Source organism: Melanerpes formicivorus, unplaced genomic scaffold (assembly GCF_026170545.1).
Source record: "Melanerpes formicivorus ecotype bairdi unplaced genomic scaffold, bMelFor1.0.p_v2 SCAF_6, whole genome shotgun sequence".
Taxonomy (NCBI): Eukaryota; Metazoa; Chordata; class Aves; order Piciformes; family Picidae; genus Melanerpes; species Melanerpes formicivorus.
This window is the reverse complement of record NW_027142358.1, coordinates 23,759,602-23,777,207: the sequence shown is the minus strand read 5'-3', so window position 1 is coordinate 23,777,207 and position 17,606 is coordinate 23,759,602. Positions and strand designations below refer to the sequence as shown.

At 45.6% G+C, this 17,606-nt stretch overlaps 1 protein-coding gene across 3 annotated transcripts in view; it reads left to right on the top strand.

Moving 5' to 3' along the window:
* Positions 1–17,606, top strand: part of JMJD1C (jumonji domain containing 1C) — a 174,048-nt gene that overhangs the window by 105,599 nt on the left and 50,843 nt on the right. For 2 of the 3 annotated variants that reach the window (XM_068140113.1, XM_068140114.1), the window contains exon 3: positions 9,024–9,137. In XM_068140113.1, the coding sequence (XP_067996214.1) occupies positions 9,024–9,137 (114 nt within the window). Of the gene's footprint in view, positions 1–3,784; positions 3,873–9,023; positions 9,138–17,606 lie in introns of those variants that run through there. The other variant, XM_068140115.1, reaches the window with a different exon arrangement.

Sequence of the window (17,606 nt, the reverse complement as noted above, 5' to 3'; positions counted from 1 at the left end):
AGGAAGGCCAATCCATTCGCCACCTGGAATCGTTCCTGCCGTCTCTGAAAATATAAACCCTGCAGCACTGCCCATCCCCACATGCACGGCCTGGGCGTGAGCCAGGGCTGTGCTGCTCCGGCACACCGGGGCAACTCTTTGCTGCAGTTGAAGTGAGGACTGTGATTTTAGGAAGGGAATGTTTGCGGGTTTCCGTCTTTTTTTCATGATTATCTGTAGTTCTAGCGATTATCTGCAAAATAGGGCACACTGTGTTGCCAGTAATACATGTATCCTGTGGCAGCGAGCCAGGACAGTAATTGAAGGTCAGGGATTGTTTGCGGAGTGCAGTTCAGTGTGCTGCCTGATTCCATAGGGGACTGGCAGTGCCAAAGAACAAAGGCAACTCTGTTCTGCAAGCTTATAGCATAGCTTGTTTGGCAGAGTTTAACCCCAATTGTGAGAAGAACCAAACAGTAGTTGGAAACAGCACTAAAATAATGTGACTCTTAAGCGAGTCACTCTAAAGTGTAATGTTTTGCAAATGTCATAACTAGGCTTGGATAGGAATATTTTTCATAGTCTTCTGGCATTCTTAGGACACTGTTTTTCTTTAATTCTTGTTTAAAAAAATCCGTGCCAGTGCCTTTTCATGGCAAATCTGTGTTAAGAATACACACCTAAATTCTGAGGTAAATTTAGTAATCTGTAAACGATGTAAATGTTGTTTCATGTTGCCATAGCACATGAAACATTAGCAGTTGCACCAGTAGCAACTTCATTATTGTTTTAATACTGTCAAAAGGTGTTTTCCCGTTCAGCAGACTTTTACTGACATAATTTTTGTATGAAACCCTTGGAAATAGAATTGTATGGTCAGTGTTCCATGTGTCACTGGTACCACTGGAGAATTTTTAGCAAAATCTCCCTGTGGTAATGAAGAAGCAGTGGTGTGCTTGGTATTAATATTCTTTGTTACTAAGTCGCAGTCTATTAATAAAGCTTTGTCCAAAGTGGCAAACTTTCCTGTCCTCCAGACAGTCTTGTGATTTGTATTTTAACAGTGTCTGTCTTGGATACAAAGGACTGCCTGCCTTGACAGTTGTGCTACATACAACATAGTTATTGCAGCACCATTAGTTGAACAGTAACACGAAATATATTTCTCTCTGTAATAGGCATAATTAATTTGTTTGTCCTTCCTAAAATAACTGTTTGGACTCTTACTAGAAAGAAATTACAAAACAAAGCTGTGAAACCATATGGGAGAGGTATGTTTGGTGGTAGCAAGTAGTATTTCCTTGGGGATGTTAAGTACTACCTGAAGGTAATTTGAAATGTGCTTTGGAAGTTAACTGGAAGTACAGAACTAAGTCTGGATAAAATGCTTTATTTCTTGACTACTTGGCAAAGTCTGAGCTCAGGATAATTCTGTGTCAGCTAGTACTGATAGGTCAAGTTTTGTTTCCTCAGAGTGAGGCCTCCGAAGAACTTAGTCTGTGAAAAATTCCTCTGCTCATCTGTCCTGGTGCTGTTTGGTGGCAGAGAATGGGCATGCTTCTGCACCAAAGGCATAAAGGTGGTGCAATGGTGGTGCAACATGTGGCCCCAAACATGGAATGAAGACATATTTTAGTCTCTGCAAACTGCGTCACTGGTAAAAGTGGCTGAGGCATTACTCCTGCCTGCCATGGGGGTAGTAGGATGGAAAAGAAGGAATTGGAAAGAAGTCATGTCACTAGCGTGGTTAATTTTTTTTTTTGTCTGGATATGAGGAAGTGCAGCCCTGCTATGCAGGGGGTATGCTTTTGGGGGTGCAGAGGGAGTTAGCAGGCCCCATGCTCTGGTGGCTGTAGAAGACGACCTTTCTCTTGCTGGCTCCAAGGGTAAGCAGATCCGGTGAGGGGCTATGTGCCGAGCGGCCTGAGAATAAAGGAGCAAATGTCCAGCTTGGGTGGTCAGGAATAGATGGAGGCTGCTTGGGGCAGCCTTGCTGCCATATAAGGCTGCTCAGCTGCCTCAGGCTTGCTGGGCTGGAAGACCACTCAAAAGACAAAATCAACACAATAAACCACCTCTGCTAGTGCTCCTTCAAAGCAAAATCCAGTTTTGTAGTTACATGGTTTGAGTGGAGCCTGGATGGGGTGCAAAGCCCATGAACAGGTACTCTAGTTCCTGCTTTGTTTGTTGTGTGTGCAATGTCACAAACTGGTGGAAAAAATCCAGCTGCTAGAGAAAAAAAGTCCATGGTGGGTAGAGAGCCTTCCCATTCAAGTTTAATTTTTAACTATACTGAAGTATTTTATTATTTCAGAGCTCTGTATTTTATAGCATTTCAGTACACCTTTAAGCTTACATCATTTGGAATAATTAAAAATGAGAACAGAGGTAGCCATGCATTGATTTCCCATTATTCTTACACTTTCTTGGCAAACTGCAGGCTTTGTGTTTTTTCCATAAAGTAAAATATTTAAAATGTACAGCTGTTTATGTTTAAAGGGTTCAGAGGAAATAAATGCCTCGATCACAACCTCCCTTGTGATTTCCCCCCCTCCTCCCTCCACTTTTACTCTTCTATCCTTTTTTGTGCATGTGAGCTAAATTCAAGGAATGTGTTACAGGCACTATTGCTAAATTTCTGTTTGGAAACCATGCTCTCCTTAGTGCACTTTCCCCCCTGGACTGTTAGGTGAATTGATGTTATATAAACTGTAAGTAAGTGGGTTAGTGCTGTTAATTTAGGTTCACCAGTGGAAAAAATGTGGTTTATGTTGTTGTTGTCGTCGTGAGGGAGACAATAAGTTATATGCTGAAACTTGTGTTTGAGAACAGCATGCATCAATCCATGGGCCGTAAATACTTGCTGATCACGGCAAAGCATGCTGTCACTGAAGGGCTTTGGGATGACCAGCCCCTCTGCTAAACGTTACATCGTACCCGAGGTGCAACGGGGAGTGGAGCAGCGCAGGCCTCCCGGCCGCTCCTCTGCCTTGTAGGTCGAGTCGCTCCTCTCGCCACCCTGTTCCGGCTGCTCTCCTGGACCGAAATCAGGCACTGAGCTCATGCCTGACCCACCCTTCCTTCCCCCTCCCCCTCCTTTCTAATGAACAGGGCCAGAATTGTAGCTCTCACTTGCTGACTTGGAAAAGCCCATCCAAGGGGAGGGTCAGGGACAGGCCTGGACCCGTGGAGGAGGTGCGGGCTGACGAAGGACTCAGGCCATCGACTGCGCTTTAGATTTGTCAGAGCCCGAGGTCTGGCGTAGGCCGGGCGCAGCGACCGCTGCCCACGGCAGGGCGGCCTCCCTGGGCTGCGGGAGACTCCAGCCCCCAGCTGCCCCGGCCCCACTCCCCGGCCGCCGCCACACGTGGCCCACAGCCCCGCCCCCGCGGGACGTGGCCGGTTCTCCGCCCCCGCCGGCCGTGCCTGCCTAGAGCCGCCCCTTCCCGCCGGCGTGCTCTCCTAGCTCGGCTCCTGAAGGCACGGCTCCCGGCGGCCCTCCTCAGCTCGACTTGTCCCAGCTCCTCCCCGCCCCGGCAGAGCGCCGCCATGGCCGGCCCCGCGCACCGCGCGCCCGCCCTTATGTAAGCTGCGGCGGCAGCGCGCCATGACCCAGCAGCGGGGACGCGCCGGGGCCTCCGCGGCAGGCGCAGCTGCGCGCTAGCCTCACAAAGGGCGGGTAGCGAGCCCTCCTCCTTCTCTCCGCCGCCTCCTCCCCCGGCCCTGCCGTCGCCGTCCCCGCCCCCGGCGGGGCCGCCCGGACCGACCCGGAAGCGGCGCGGCGAGAACCATTTTCCTTGTGACTTCAAAGGCGGAGGCGGGCGCGGAGGTCCCGCGGGCCGGGCTGGGCCGGGCCGAGCCGGGCCGAGCCGGGCCGCGGGTTGCTGAGCGAGGTGCGTACCAAGGGCTGAAGGGTTGGGAATCGACTGGGGTCTGGGGGTGAAAATCCTTCGCCATGACTCGAGGGAGGGGATGGAGGGGGCGCGGGCTCGCCTCAGCGGCTTCCCCCGCGGGACACCCACTCCCACGCGGACATTTTAACTTTCTGAGGCGCACCCGGACGCCTTTTGTTTGTCCTGCAAGGCGGTGGGGGCGGATCGGGACTGCCGTGCCCCCCTCCCGCCCCCCACCCCCGGCCCCGCGCTGTGCAGAGAGGCGCACGTGACGAACGGGCTGCTGCGGGCGCGGGGGAGCGCGGAGGTGGCACGGGGGCGGCGCGGCACGCGGCCGACGGCGGCTTTGTGCACGAAGCGGCGGTAGGGAGTGCAGGCGGGGGGGGGTACCGGCCATCTCTGCCCTGAGGGAGCTGTGCAGGGGCGGTTGGCACCCTTCCGAAAACGTAATTTAAGAAATCGGTTCCTTTTTTTTGTTTGTTTGGTTTGGTGTTTTTTTTTTTTTTAATTTCTTTGTTTTCTTTGTGATTTTTGTTAGCCAGCCTAAATTTTTGCCGTTAATGCCAGTTGCCGAACGTTGTACAGGCATTAGCGGTGAGTAGCTCCCCCGTTACAAGCCAGCTGCCGGTAGTCGTTGCAGCCCACTGCTATGCTGCATCCGCCGCCGTTGCTCTGCCGGGGAGGGGGGCCGGCCAGCGTGGTGTCCGCGCCCCGCCGGTGACTTCCTTCTGCCCGCGGGCTTCGGCACCCCCGCTGCGGAAGGGCTGAGGGAGTTCCGTCTGGAACAGTGCCGTGGCTGGAGACGGGCCCTGGCGCAGGAAGAGCAGTCCGCAAGTGAAAAAAAAAAGCAGTGCTCGGGTTTTAGGTCAGACTTGCCTTATTTATCTTGCTCTGTTTTCTGCTCGGTAGTTCTGCCTTTGAGTGCAAACCATGGCAACAAACGGGCGCTGGAGGGGAGCTACAGCTCTTCTGAGTGATTAAGCGTCATAACGAAGAGGTGCCAGTGTTTGCGCTATTGCAGACTAAACAGCGGGGCTCAGGAACAATGTGTGGAAAAGTTTGCCCAGTGGCACGTACCCATTGAGTTTACACGATCTTTGCGGGTTTTGTAGGTTAAAGAGCAAAACCTGTAAAGTAGTACAGGTTTTATCTTAGGAATAGGTTGTTTGAATGCATTTTAAGCTTTATAAGAGTTTTAAAGGGTCTTCACGGTATTATTTTCTCTAGAGGGATTTAGAAAGCCCTCAAAAGGCCAATGCAGTACGTATGCAGAGCGAGATGGGTGTTTGCGGTGCGGGGAGCAGGCTGCAGGCTCCAGCGAGGCGGGGAGGAGGAGGTGGTACGTGCGGGATGAGCCAGGCGGCAGCTGCGAGCTTTGCTGTAACCCGAGCGTCTGCTGCAGTGAGCTGCTGGCTGTCACAGCTTGGCACTGCCGGGGCTGCAGCAGCCGGGCGGCAGTGGCTCCCGGGGCCACGTTTAGTGCCAGGGAACTGCCTGCTCACATGGGGCGGGCGGCTTACCGTGTCTCCAGCTGCTGAACTCCATTAGGCAGAGATTAAAAAAATGCACTATGTGCTCCTTCAGGGCTGCATCCTTGAGAGACGAGGGCCTGTGCTTGTCGGGATTTTGAAGCGATAAATAAATAGACGAATTGTGTCACCGGGCGTTAAAAAAGCAGATCGTGAGTAATCAACTATGTTCATATTTAACAAGTGCCATCGAATAGTTCTTAGATTGATGTGAAGTGGTGGCACTTACTGTCTGAAAATTTGTTTGGATTTGCAGAAGATCCAAACCCAACGATTTTTCTCAGTCTCAGAGCTGTGCTAGATGCCTTCTGTAAGGTTCTTGCACGAGTTGGGGTAAAATCATGGGAAGAAGGGGAAGGGCAGAGTGAAAAATATTTTTTATTAAGTACCAGTGAATTTGGTAGTAAAGCAGCCAAAGTATGTGTGTACATAGAACTCCCTTTGGTCAAACAGGGAAATTTGCTGGGGGGGAGATAGGATTTTTTTTCAAGCAATAGTTTAGAACAATGATGAAATGACATGTCACTTAAAATAGAGTGCTTGAATCCTTTGCTTAATTGTGATCTTCAGGGAGTTGGGTTAACATAGATGGTAAAAGGAATCTTTATGTAAGTTTGAAAGGGAGGTTTTTGTTTGAAGAGACTGTTTTTCTTGGTTTCAGCCACTAGGCCTGATTCTCCCTTGAGTTGTCCTCCACTTGGGGAACAGAAAGAGAGAGCGTCTTCATCTGAGAATCTACAAGGAGCTTTTCGGACCTTCTTTGCATCTATTTTCATGTTGTTACATGTCTCACATGTTTGCCTTTAGTAGCTTTTGCCTGCTGTGGTCTTATTCTGTTTTTCTTTGTGCATATGCAGTGTGTGGGGTGAAGTTTGGTCATGTCTTCTGTCTCAAGATTTTCAAATCCCTAACCTGTACTAGTTCGGGTATCTCCTTGGTGGCCTGCTATCTCCTGGAGCTGATGGAGCCTGGACTTTGCTTTCCCAAGGAGGCCTGCTTGTATTAAAGGGTGGAGTTTTGTTGTTCTTTGATAGTGGGAATGTTTTCTAATAGTGCCTGAAATCAGGAGTTCTGTGCAGCTGAGCAGCCATCTGCCTATGAGGAGGTGTGTGACATGGTGTAGTTGTTGCTTTATTTATTTACATATTTTTCCCCTGTGCTTGTGGGATAGCCTACATCCTCCACATGCATATTTTGGGGGCATTGGCCTGTCTAGAGGCTTAGCTCTGTGAAAGCAAGTGAGAAGGTATTACGTACGTTTCTCTTCTCAGAATAATCACGTTCACAGATCTATATTTGGAACCAGTTCTTTTAATACCAGCAGTAAGATAAACCAGTGGCTCACTTGTACCTCAATCTGTAATGTTGTCTGAATCCTGAACAGTAACTGCAAGCCACATTCCACATGGTTTCGTTTCAGCTAATGTGGTATGTCCTGTTGTTTGTAGTTGGAAACGTGTTTCTTGACCTGAATAACAGCACAAAGTTAGAAAGAAGACAGTGTGAAAAAAGTAGAAATCTGCAAAGATGCAGGGGTGAATTTAGAACTGAAGGACTACAAGGTTGACTTTTTTCCAAAGGAATTTGTCTGCTTTATATACTTAATGCTCTGCAATCTCATGATGTGAACTCCACCCTCTCTTAACTCAAGCCATTAGCAATACAAGATCCATTATAGAAAAGTGATCTAAGAGCAAAGGCTCTTTCTTAACTGTTAGAGGTTAAATAATTATTTACTATTCAGACTCTGTAGTTAGCATATCATGTTGTCCTCTCCCTTCAACCTTTTCATCTGGTTATCCTGTCGTTGAGATGGCTGAAAGGGTTGTTTGTGTTTTTTTTTCTTGCTTGTGTGAGAAAGGATGACAGCTGAAGTGAAACCTTAAATGAAATGTAAACAAGAGTGCTGTACATTAAATTAGAACCTTTGTAGAGCTGGATATATTTATTAGAAAGTATTGTGTATCTCCTTTGAAGTATTACCTTATTCGTTCCGTGAGTGCCAAAGCTGAAGCTCCAGAGGGACTTGGGTTATATTTAGCTTAATCGCAAGGCAACACCTTTGTAAAGTAGGTAATGAAGACTGATAAGGCCTTGAGTGCATCTTAGGAGCTGGCTGAGGGCAGGGCACTGACTCCACTGCTGCCCTGCTTAGGTGGCTTTTGTCAAGGTAGGGGATGGCTTCATGTCTCGGTTTCCCCGTCTGTGAATGAGCTGCAGTTAGCCTGCCCTCCCCTTGTGAGTATTTGGGGTCTGTTGCTGCGGGGTACTGCCCGTGAGCTCATGATGTTCTGCTGTGATTGCAGTATCTTACAGATGTTGGTGTAGCGTTTGCACAACTGCTTCATGTGGTTTGACCTGCCCATGTTTCTCCTCTGTGTCTTTTTTCCCGCATTTTAAATTTAGAATCAATCTCAAAGGGTTAGCTAGCGTCATTACTATGTTTGGTTTTTTTTTTTATCCTGTAGGATAACTTTCCTCCATCTTCTTTTTTTTCTGTCCCTCCATGTTTGGTGGTGTGGTGTGGTTTTTTGTTTCCCCCCCCCCCCCCCCCCCCCCCCCCGCCCTTGTATCCTGCATGTGCTTTCTACTGGTCGTTTCTTTTGTTCACCCGTGCTTTTCCTGTCTGTCTTTTCTTCCCTCTATCCGCTGGGATTTCCTTTCACCTGACTCATCCCCTCTCGGTACATCCCCGCGCAGTCACGCTCTCCTTGCCCTTCTGTTCCAGGAAACCCAGCCAGCAGGGAAGGAGACCGCCAGCTCATTCCCTCTCGGGGGAGTCCTGACTCCCTCCCCCCTTGCCTATCACATCCCACTGCGCCTGGAGAAGGCAGGGTGTTCTGGGCAAAGGCTATGAGTGGCATCGAGGAGCCTGTTATTGTCAGCTCCCCTTTCTGCAAGCCAGGCTTTTCCAGTGGGGCCGGCAAGTTTCCTGCTTCGTCCCGGGTTGGGCCCCTCGCCTCTTCCCGAGCACGTGGGAGGAAGCAGGAAAGCTGCCGGCCCCCTGCAGAAGCCCCGGGACCGGGCGCTGCCGCCCTGGAAGCCGTTGCGCCGGAGCAGCCAGTTGCTGCAGGGAGGAGCAGCTGCGGGGGTGGCAGGCAGCAGAGCTAGAGCAGTTGCAGAGACGGGCAGGGAAATGAGGTGGTTGACTCGAGGCAAGGTGAACGATTTAAGAACAGGAAGGGGGGGAGCATTTTCATGTCTGCAGTCCGTTTCCACTTCAGTGTCCTTAGTGTAATTGCCACTGCGCTAGTTGGTTCTGCAGGCAAAAGGAGAGGATCTGCCTGCTAAGCTGTATGTTTAAGATAAAATCGTATTCCTGTACTTTGGAGATTCTGTGGTAAACACTGTTGCTCAAGCACAATGAGGGAAAGGAAAAGGAAGAATGTATGGTGTAGTTCCTTTTTCTAGCTGTTGTTTTCACCAGTGACACAAAGGAAAAACGACAAAACACAAAATTCTCATCTCTTATATAATTTGTGATTGTTACTCTGTTTTAACTTGTTTTGATGGAAGAATAGTGTTAGTGTTTATATAGTCCTGGGGTCTTCATGTGCTGAGCTTTTCTTAATTGGTTAATTTTGGTTTCTTCCCCCCCACCCCTTCCTTTCTTCCCCAATAGACATTCAAGCCTTTGGTTGGAAAAAGTGTATACAATTCAATTACTGCAGTAGAATTCCTTGTGGACAAACAGCTGGATTTTATAGCTGAAGATAGTGCCTTTCAGCCCTATCAGGTAAGAAATTTTTCTTGGTTTGTAGATACTGTCCACTTAGTTAAAATCTGTGTTGATTGTAAAATGCACTTTATTATTAAGTTCTGTGTTACGGAAACAATTTCCTATTGATTACTAGCAGAGATTAGTGCTCATTTTGTGAAATACTGTATTGGATACTCTGTCTGACTCTAGTGAATCTAATCATGTCAAGGACTACTATGCAACTAATATTGAACCATCTTGGATTAAATACCTTTAAAGGTTATCAGTACCAGTTGTAGAGCAGGTGAAGGATAGTATCTGTCACTCTGAAGCTGGGCTATCATTTCTAGGTCTTTGCAGTACTACAGTGATGCCCACCGCTATTTTTTTTTTTTTTGAGAATGGACAGCAGAAAATTTTATGCTAAAAAGAAAGAAAGAAAGGAAACTCTTGCTGTTGTTTCTAAGCTTGCTAGAATTTCCAGTATCTTTTGTTTTGGTGCCTTCTCCATACATTAGCAAAACATTAATATATTGTGTGTATTTAAAAAACAAGAGAAATAATTATTCTTCCCCCCCTCGGCTAAAAATTTCTTCCATGACAAATAGAAAAATATTGTGTACTTGTGCTGAACTGATTACAGTTAGAATAGCCATCAGTTCTATCTTGCGACGGGGCTGGTACACTGCAGTGGTACAGAAATAGTACTTTGAGACTTGGAATAACAGATGGTCCTGAATAAATGCTATGTAATTTTGTCCTGACACCCCTTCTTCCCTCCTGCTTCACCAAGATGGGTTGGGTTTGGTTTTTTTTTCCTTTTTCCCAGTACTAAATATAGAGCTAGAAAAAAGGAGAAGCAACTGAGAGAGAATCCTGGGGAAAGGAGAGGGAGGTTCAGTTCATGGAAGAGCTGGTGCTTTTGTGTGTCTCTGGTGGGGGAGCTAAATGAGTTCAGTGCCTCTCATCAGGATGAGGTTACACGTTGTGACGAGCTGCTTGAACAGCCTGGCTCTGCCGCAAAGCGCAAACCCTGTGCTAGTGCCTTCAGCCTTCCAAATCAGCACAACCTTGATTTTTCAAAATGGAGGGGGGGAGAGGGGGGGGGGAGGGAAAAAGCTTATGATGTTAGTGAGCTGAGTTGGATTAGCCTAGGGTGCAGTGAGCCCTGTGATTTCCTCCAGGGAGGGGGTCAGGATGACGCAACACAGAGCGGGATATCCTCCTTTGGCAGCAGGGAGCTCTTAAATCAGCTGAGCTGTGAAGTGTAAATTCACCCTCAGAGTCCAGCCGCAGTCTTCCAGATTCATTTTACAAAGCAGATACTTGTGTTAGTGCCTGTCCTTTGCCTGAAATCTGTCAAGATCGTGTCTCTGATAACAATTCATTCCAGTAACAGTAATCGATCTCTTTTTGGCAGTGGATCATTTCTTACAGGATGAGCTGAGCAAAACAAATTGAATATATGAGAAGGACTGCCTTTAGCAAAACAATCCTACTGCCAGGCCTTGCTGGCAGTAACAGTGATGCTGTATGCATTTTAGGTTCTTCATTTCAAGGAGTATTCAGTGGTACAGTATCAGACACAGAAGCACCTCAATTTGGGAAGGTGCATATAAATTGAAGATGGTGTTTTGGAAAACATGTCATATGAATAGCTGGCTTTTTATAAAGTTTTGGTAGATAGTACTGTAATTAACAGCATTAGCAACTTCAGTTTTAAAGGTGTTGACCAAAAATTGGTACAAAGCAGTGCCTTCTGAAAAACAGTTCTGGGTGTAAGCTTGGTCTCCCTAACTCGTGGCCTGTTTTTTAACACATAGAGGGCAACTGGTCAGGTTGTTTCCCCCTCTCACAGAGCAAACAGCTACCTACTGAAGTCTGAGGTGGAGGCTGCTGATCTGTATCAGTTATAAGTAGTTTGGTGACAAGAGGTACCTAAATTGTCTGTTTATTTTAACATTAGAAGAAAGTTGCTGATTGTGAATCCTTTTAAGTACTAAGGCATCCAGAATTTGCATCTTAATTGGGTATTGCTCAGATTTCTAATGTAGAGTCGTGAAATAACATTGAGCTCACTGATGACTGTTGCAAAGATGTCTGTATTTGAATGTTTGTAAGACATTTTAGAAGGCAGTTTCATAGGCATGTCTCTCTGCTGGGCTAGCAATTTCTCATTGCCAAGTTTCACAAGTTGATTGTGCAGATAAAAGCTGTAATGAACAAGATGATTTGTCTTTAAGAGAACGGAAACAATTTAAAAGAATATTTTCGCTGAATTATGTCCCAGCAGTGGGTTAGAAACGTGAGCTGCATCATTAGGAGACTCTCTTTTCTGAAAGGTACCCGAATTGGAAGAGTGTCTCAATTAATTTTTTTTTTTTACTTGTTTGTTTTTTTGTCAGTCCTGGAAATAGTATTCCTAGCCTTCAGTCACTTCATGTAAGGTAGTTTTAACGTGTACTTTTTTTCTGGAAGGCTTTCCTTTTCTTTGCCTGCCTAGAGAAATCTTTGTTAAACTCCTGGTGAAAATCTCTGTTCCTAAAAAGAAGCTCCCTTACTTGGTCTGGAATACCATTACTCTGTTTTTTTGAGCAGAAGGCAGAACTGCGGGACCATTTTTTGCAGAGATGGGTTAACTTGGGGCCTTGCTAAATGTGTTTAGTTTTTGGTTTAAACTCTCATGGTTGCACATTTTCAAGATGAAGTCCTTAGAGACCATGGTGATCTAAACACTTCTTTATTGCATTTTGCTGTTGGTGCCTAAAATTCCAGTACCTTTCTGCCAAAACAAACATAAAGTTTGAATCTGTGTGGGAAGGCCTCCATTTCACTTCAGATACAATTCTTAACTACTGACTAATTCTTCCCATCATTGCGTATGCTCCTAATGCTAATAATGGGCAGCAGGCGAGCATTTGGTATGGATTCTGCTCAGATCAGTTCTGAATTAAAACAAGCAGTGCTGTTTAATGCAACTATTGGTCTAAAGGGCTCTATGAGTAACACACTGCTGCCCAGTTTAAGGGTGACAACTGCTCAAGGCAAAGAAACGGCACACTTGGCATCCTTCTAGTCTTGGCAGGAAAAGCAGAGTTTGAGTAGGCAAAGAGCTAAATTCCTGTTGTTACCAGAAGTGGTTCTTCCAGAACAAGAGAAAGAGGCTTTGGCAGGACTTGCTGGGGAATCATGAACCATGGATTCCCATGCCATGTCTGCTCTTTGCATAAATAAATGTTTCAGTTGTTCAGAGATTCAGCAGCCTTGGTAACATAGATGAATATCATTATCGTAAGTAGGATATATAGCTGTGCTACAACAGCCTTTTTCTACCTCAACATACCTTCACAAGGTTTTCTACAGCAAGTATTGCACTTGCCATTGAATTTGTTTTTCACAGCTAAATGTGTTAGGTGATTCTTCTTTTCCCTGATGTGTGTACTGCTTTGAATCCTGCCCTTCTCCCTAAAAATTCCTTGTTGTTGATATGTATGGTGCCTTAAACACCAACCTACAATTTATTTCCGGTAGCTTTTGTCTCTGCTGCTTCATAGAGCATGCAAACGATGTTAGTCTCTAAGTGAAACTTGTGTGTCATTGAGAGTGACTCATTCATTAATCTGGGATGGTCAGACCATTTAGTCATGTAGTTCTTTTTATGATGGTGACAAGGAGATCTTGAGGAGAAAGCAGATATGTGTGTTTGCTTTGGTACTTTGCTTAGCAGTGACATCAATGCCGTTTCTTTGCAGGAAGTAATAGACATAAAATGTGCATTTTCTATGTCAAACTAATATCTGTAGAAACTGTTGTCTTGAAATGTGATGTGTAAGTCAGGTCCTTAATGTTCTCCTAGTTTGCATTTACAATATATGTTTATTTTTGTGTGGCTTTTGCTATAGCACACTTGCCAATACATTTGTTTTTAAGATACATTAAGCAAAACTGCAGTAAATCTACAGAAATACCAGTGTGCTGCAGAGAATACAAGAATTGAAATGGTTTGCTGTAATACTGAGGTACTTGTACAGCTCTGTGTCCATTCATTGTAATATAAATAGTAAGTAAGCAAGCAGAGATGATTTTGCCATAATTTAAGCATTGTAGTTTACTTGAGGGATTATAGATGGGGATGTGAAGCATTAAAGCTCAGCATATGGTATGTGTGACCTCATCATTGTGGTGTTTTTGTCTGCATGGTGTTTGGCAGTACCTGTCACGTGCACAGTTGGGCTGAAGTGTGTGATTCTGCTGTTACTGTCCGAAGTGGCTGGAGTCAACTGCATTATTCCTTCAACAAGCAAATAAAGAGCAACAGAAAGTGTTTTATAGCATGTTTTTCTGTAATAAAATACACTTGTGGAATGACTCTGCTTTGGCTAAGCAGTCAGTGCATTTCAGCTGTGTCTGGGTCATGTAGGATAGGGTGCATGATAAGAGTATATATTTCTGATGATACACCTGATGTGTATGCGCAGATTTCCTGTGTGTGATAATTCCAAAGGATTTGTGAGCATACAGCAGTGGCACAAACATGCGCAGCTGACCCAGGGCAAAGAATTTTAAGTTCCTTCACAATCATTAAACTTCCTGCAAAGATGGTATTTCACTACTTGAGGAAGGAAATGGGTGGGCAAAGGCTTCAAAAGTCCTGCTGCATATTGAGTTTGAAAAAAAAGAGAATATCCTGCTAAGAATGAATCAGGAGCACTTCACATCTCATCTGTGGTAGAATCTCTTATTTGAGCCACTGTACTTAGTTGTGTTCTCTTTCAGAAGATCTTCTTTAAGATAAGTCTGGTTTCCTTAGTTTTCCAAAAATGATAAGGTCTGCTTCTGTGCTGAAGGTTGCAGGTATAAAGATACAGCACTGAGATGTCCCCTGTGGGAGGTGTGACATGCACAGCGATAGGCCTGTGTACTTTGCTCTTTTTCTAAATGTGCCTTGCACATCTGAGAGCTGACAGGTCAGATGTCTAACACACCTTAAAGATTGTTGAGGTAAAAATTACGAAATCATACCTGACCTATTAGAAACTCATGTTCTATATACCATGAAGTAAGGCTTGAGGAAAAAGTGTTGTGCATCTCTGATACTCTTCCCATTTATTATGTACAGACCTTGGGTCTTTCAGGCCTTGATGGTCTTGTGAGAGCAAGCCAGTGGTGCAGCAGGGCTTGTGTAGCAATGAAGCACACATGAAAAAATTCTTTGAACGTAGTGCAGTGGGGATAAAATAATATTTTTCAGTCTGTATTATAAGTACCCCATAATCATGCATGCAGTCATCTTTCAGACAGCTCTTTAAACTTCAGCCTTAAAAATAACTCTTGCAATTGAAAATTGCTTTTCCCATAAGCTGGTACCTCCACTGACCAGGTGGGCAGGAGCTTTAGAGCTGGTCCCACCTTTTGAGGTTGAGCTTGGGAACTCCTGGTACCAGCCAGCTGGTGAGCAGTGCCATCATGAGTTCCCCTCCCACTTCCATTTCCTCTACTGGTGACAGGTGCACACAGCATTCTGTATCTTTTACTCTTCTTAGCATTGTGGTTAAGTGCCATCTCTATTCTTTCCCATGTCTCTGGTGTCTGGACCAGCCGTAAATAGTCTATTTGGTTTCTTTGGCAGCACCATAAAGAGCGATGGTCCAAAGTGCCTGTCACTGACAACTGTGTGTGTAAGTGTGCAGCTCCTATGTGAGGGGAAACAAAAGGCGGCCTCCAGCTAGAAGGGGGTCAGATGACTTCTATCAGTCCACTCTCCAGGTTATTCATGTGGGATAGAAGCATTTTATCAGGGCACTTGCAAAGAGTGAGGAATGAGGGAGGAGGAATTTGATGTGTTCCTGTGTATCTGGTACAGGTGATCCTGCTCTAACAAGGGGTTGGACTAGATGATCTTTAAAGGTCCCTTCAAATCTGTAACAATCTGTGGTTCTGTAACGTTCTGTAATTGGATCCCACTCCATTGGTACAGTCAGGGAGATGCACATCGCCTTTTCTAAGTCTGTATTTGTGCCACCCTTTGAAAAAGAGCTGCTTCCCTGAGGACTTCATCTGTCTTTATTCTCAAAATAGATGGAATAAAATTGTATCTTTCTGTTTTACCTTGGTTTCTTAAGAAATAAGGGCTTGAGTCACTTTCTTGTCTGTCTCAGTGAGACTTGGCACAGGAGTTCTTCCAGATCTGACAAGGCTTAGGGAAGTCAGCAGCTTGGAGGGGAAGCCATCAGTCAGCAGGTGGGTGGCATAGCTGCTACAGATGGTGTGACTCTTCCAGGTAGTGGGAGGGAGTTGAGGTGGAGCTGCTGAAGGTTGTGGGAAGGAAAGGGAAAAAGTTGTGAGGTCCTTGGGATAAGCTGAGGTTGCTACATGGGAAAACAGGTTTTCTTCCACTGTCTTAGAGAAACTTGGTTTACCTTTCCTGCAGTTTTTCAGAAATCACAGTTGGTTAAATGCATTTGCCTTAATGTAATCCTACTTGAGGAGGTAATGTTAATAATTTAATAATTAACAATAATTTAAGAGTTAGAACTTGAAAACAGGGCAGATGGACTAAAACTTGCGGCTGCTTTGAAGGTGCAGATCAAGTTCTTTCACTGGACTATTTTAGTACTTCTCCAAAGCAGTCTTGGGATTACTGAATTTACAAATCCATCCAGTGTTTCTGTGTATGGAGCTTCCTGTGTTTGATCACAGGTGATTACTTATCACTTACAAAAGCCTAAGGAAAACACCACTCAGTAGTAAGAGAAGGGAAGTGTATCCTCTGGTTTGTGTCCTCAGTATTGCCAGTTTCTATACTTGATGTATTAAAAAGGAAAGTTTAAAGTGTTTTTCTTACATGATGTTCTTGGCCAACACTGTTTTCATAACCCAGATAAAAAGTTAGCTTCTAGAGAAACAGGAGCTTTCTCAGCATATTCTTGATTTCCCAAGTAGTTGCTGCACGTTGGGGTGGCGAATCCTTCAGTGTTTTGGGGAACTCTGAAGTGTGGATGAGGGTAAAATCCTGCAGTCATAGCCTGGGAGTGCTTACCCAGGGAGGGACAGGAGTAGACCTTCCTGCACTCTAGCTAGGGGGAAAAGAGTGTCATTGAAATGTGTTCTTAGCAGAACTAAGCTTTAGATTGAGATGATAAACACAGTAGCTTGTTTGATAAGTGCTCATGGTTTTGTTTGCCTTTGTTCCTCTGATATATTACTCTGTTCAGATCTGATACCCTGTAACTTTTTCTTGCCCCTAACAGAAAAACTGCACTTTGGCCACAGCAACTCCATGCAGCACTACTGGCTGGTGTTGGAGTGGCTGGAGAGCTGCCAGACAGAAAGGGACCTGGGAGTACTGATTGACAGTCGGCTGAACATGAGCCCAGACAGCCAAGAAGGCCAATGGCATCCTGGCCTGCGTCAGGAATAGTGTGGCCAGCAGGAGCAGGGAAGTCATTGTGCCCCTGTACTCAGCACTAGTTAGGCCACACCTTGAGTCCTGTGTCCACTTCTGGGCCCCTCAATTTAAGAAGGACATTGAGACTCTTGAGCATGTCCAGAGAAAGGCAACGAGGCTGGTGAGAGGCCTCAAGCACAAGCCCTACAAGGGGAGGCTGAGGGAGCTGGGGTTGTTTAGCCTGGAGAAGAGGAGGCTCAGGGGAGACCTTATTGCTGTCTAAAACTACCTGAAGGGAGGTTGTAACCAGGAAGGGGTTGGTCTCTTCTCCCAGATAACCAGCACCAGAACAAGGGGACACAGTCTCGTACTGCGCCAGGGGAAATTTAGGCTCAAGGTGAGGAGAAAATTCTTCACAGAGAGAGTTAGCTGTTGGAATGTGCTGCCCAGGGAGGTGGTAGAGTCACCATCCCTGGAGGTGTTCAAGAGGGGATTGGACGTGGCACTTGGTGCCATGGTCTGTTCATCATGAGGTGTTGGGTGACAGGTTGTACTTGATGATCTTTGAGGACTTTTCCAACCTTGGTGATTGTATGATTCTGTGAATTTATAGGGTAGGGATAGTGCTTCATGAGGCATGTTCCCAAGCCTTCATTAAGCTGCAGTTAATAGAGGTTGAGAGCTATAGCAGTTCCAAGTGTGTATAAGGAATTCCTTTTCCATGCCAGAGATGCGGGGAGAAATTCAAGTAATCTTACACAAACATGAGGGGGTTTGTTGTTGTTTTTAGGTTTTGTTTTAGTTACATTTAAGTGTGAATTTTAGTTTTTTTTTCTTAGATACTGGAATAACTTCACTAATGAAGTGTGCTGTGCTTGTTTTGACATTGAGGGCTTGGTGTACAGTGTGGATTTCCTTATCGAACTTAGGTTCTTTTTACACTGTACTACAGAACTAAATATGGTTCTAACATGGGGGGGGTTGACTACTGTTTGTAAGTACTGATCCCACTCTTCAATCTGGCAAACATTTCCTGTCTTTTGAATAGAATTAAAATTAACTGTTCCTGTTTTCCCCCCCTGCATTCACCTCTTGTATGTGTCTGCCAGCATTACTGG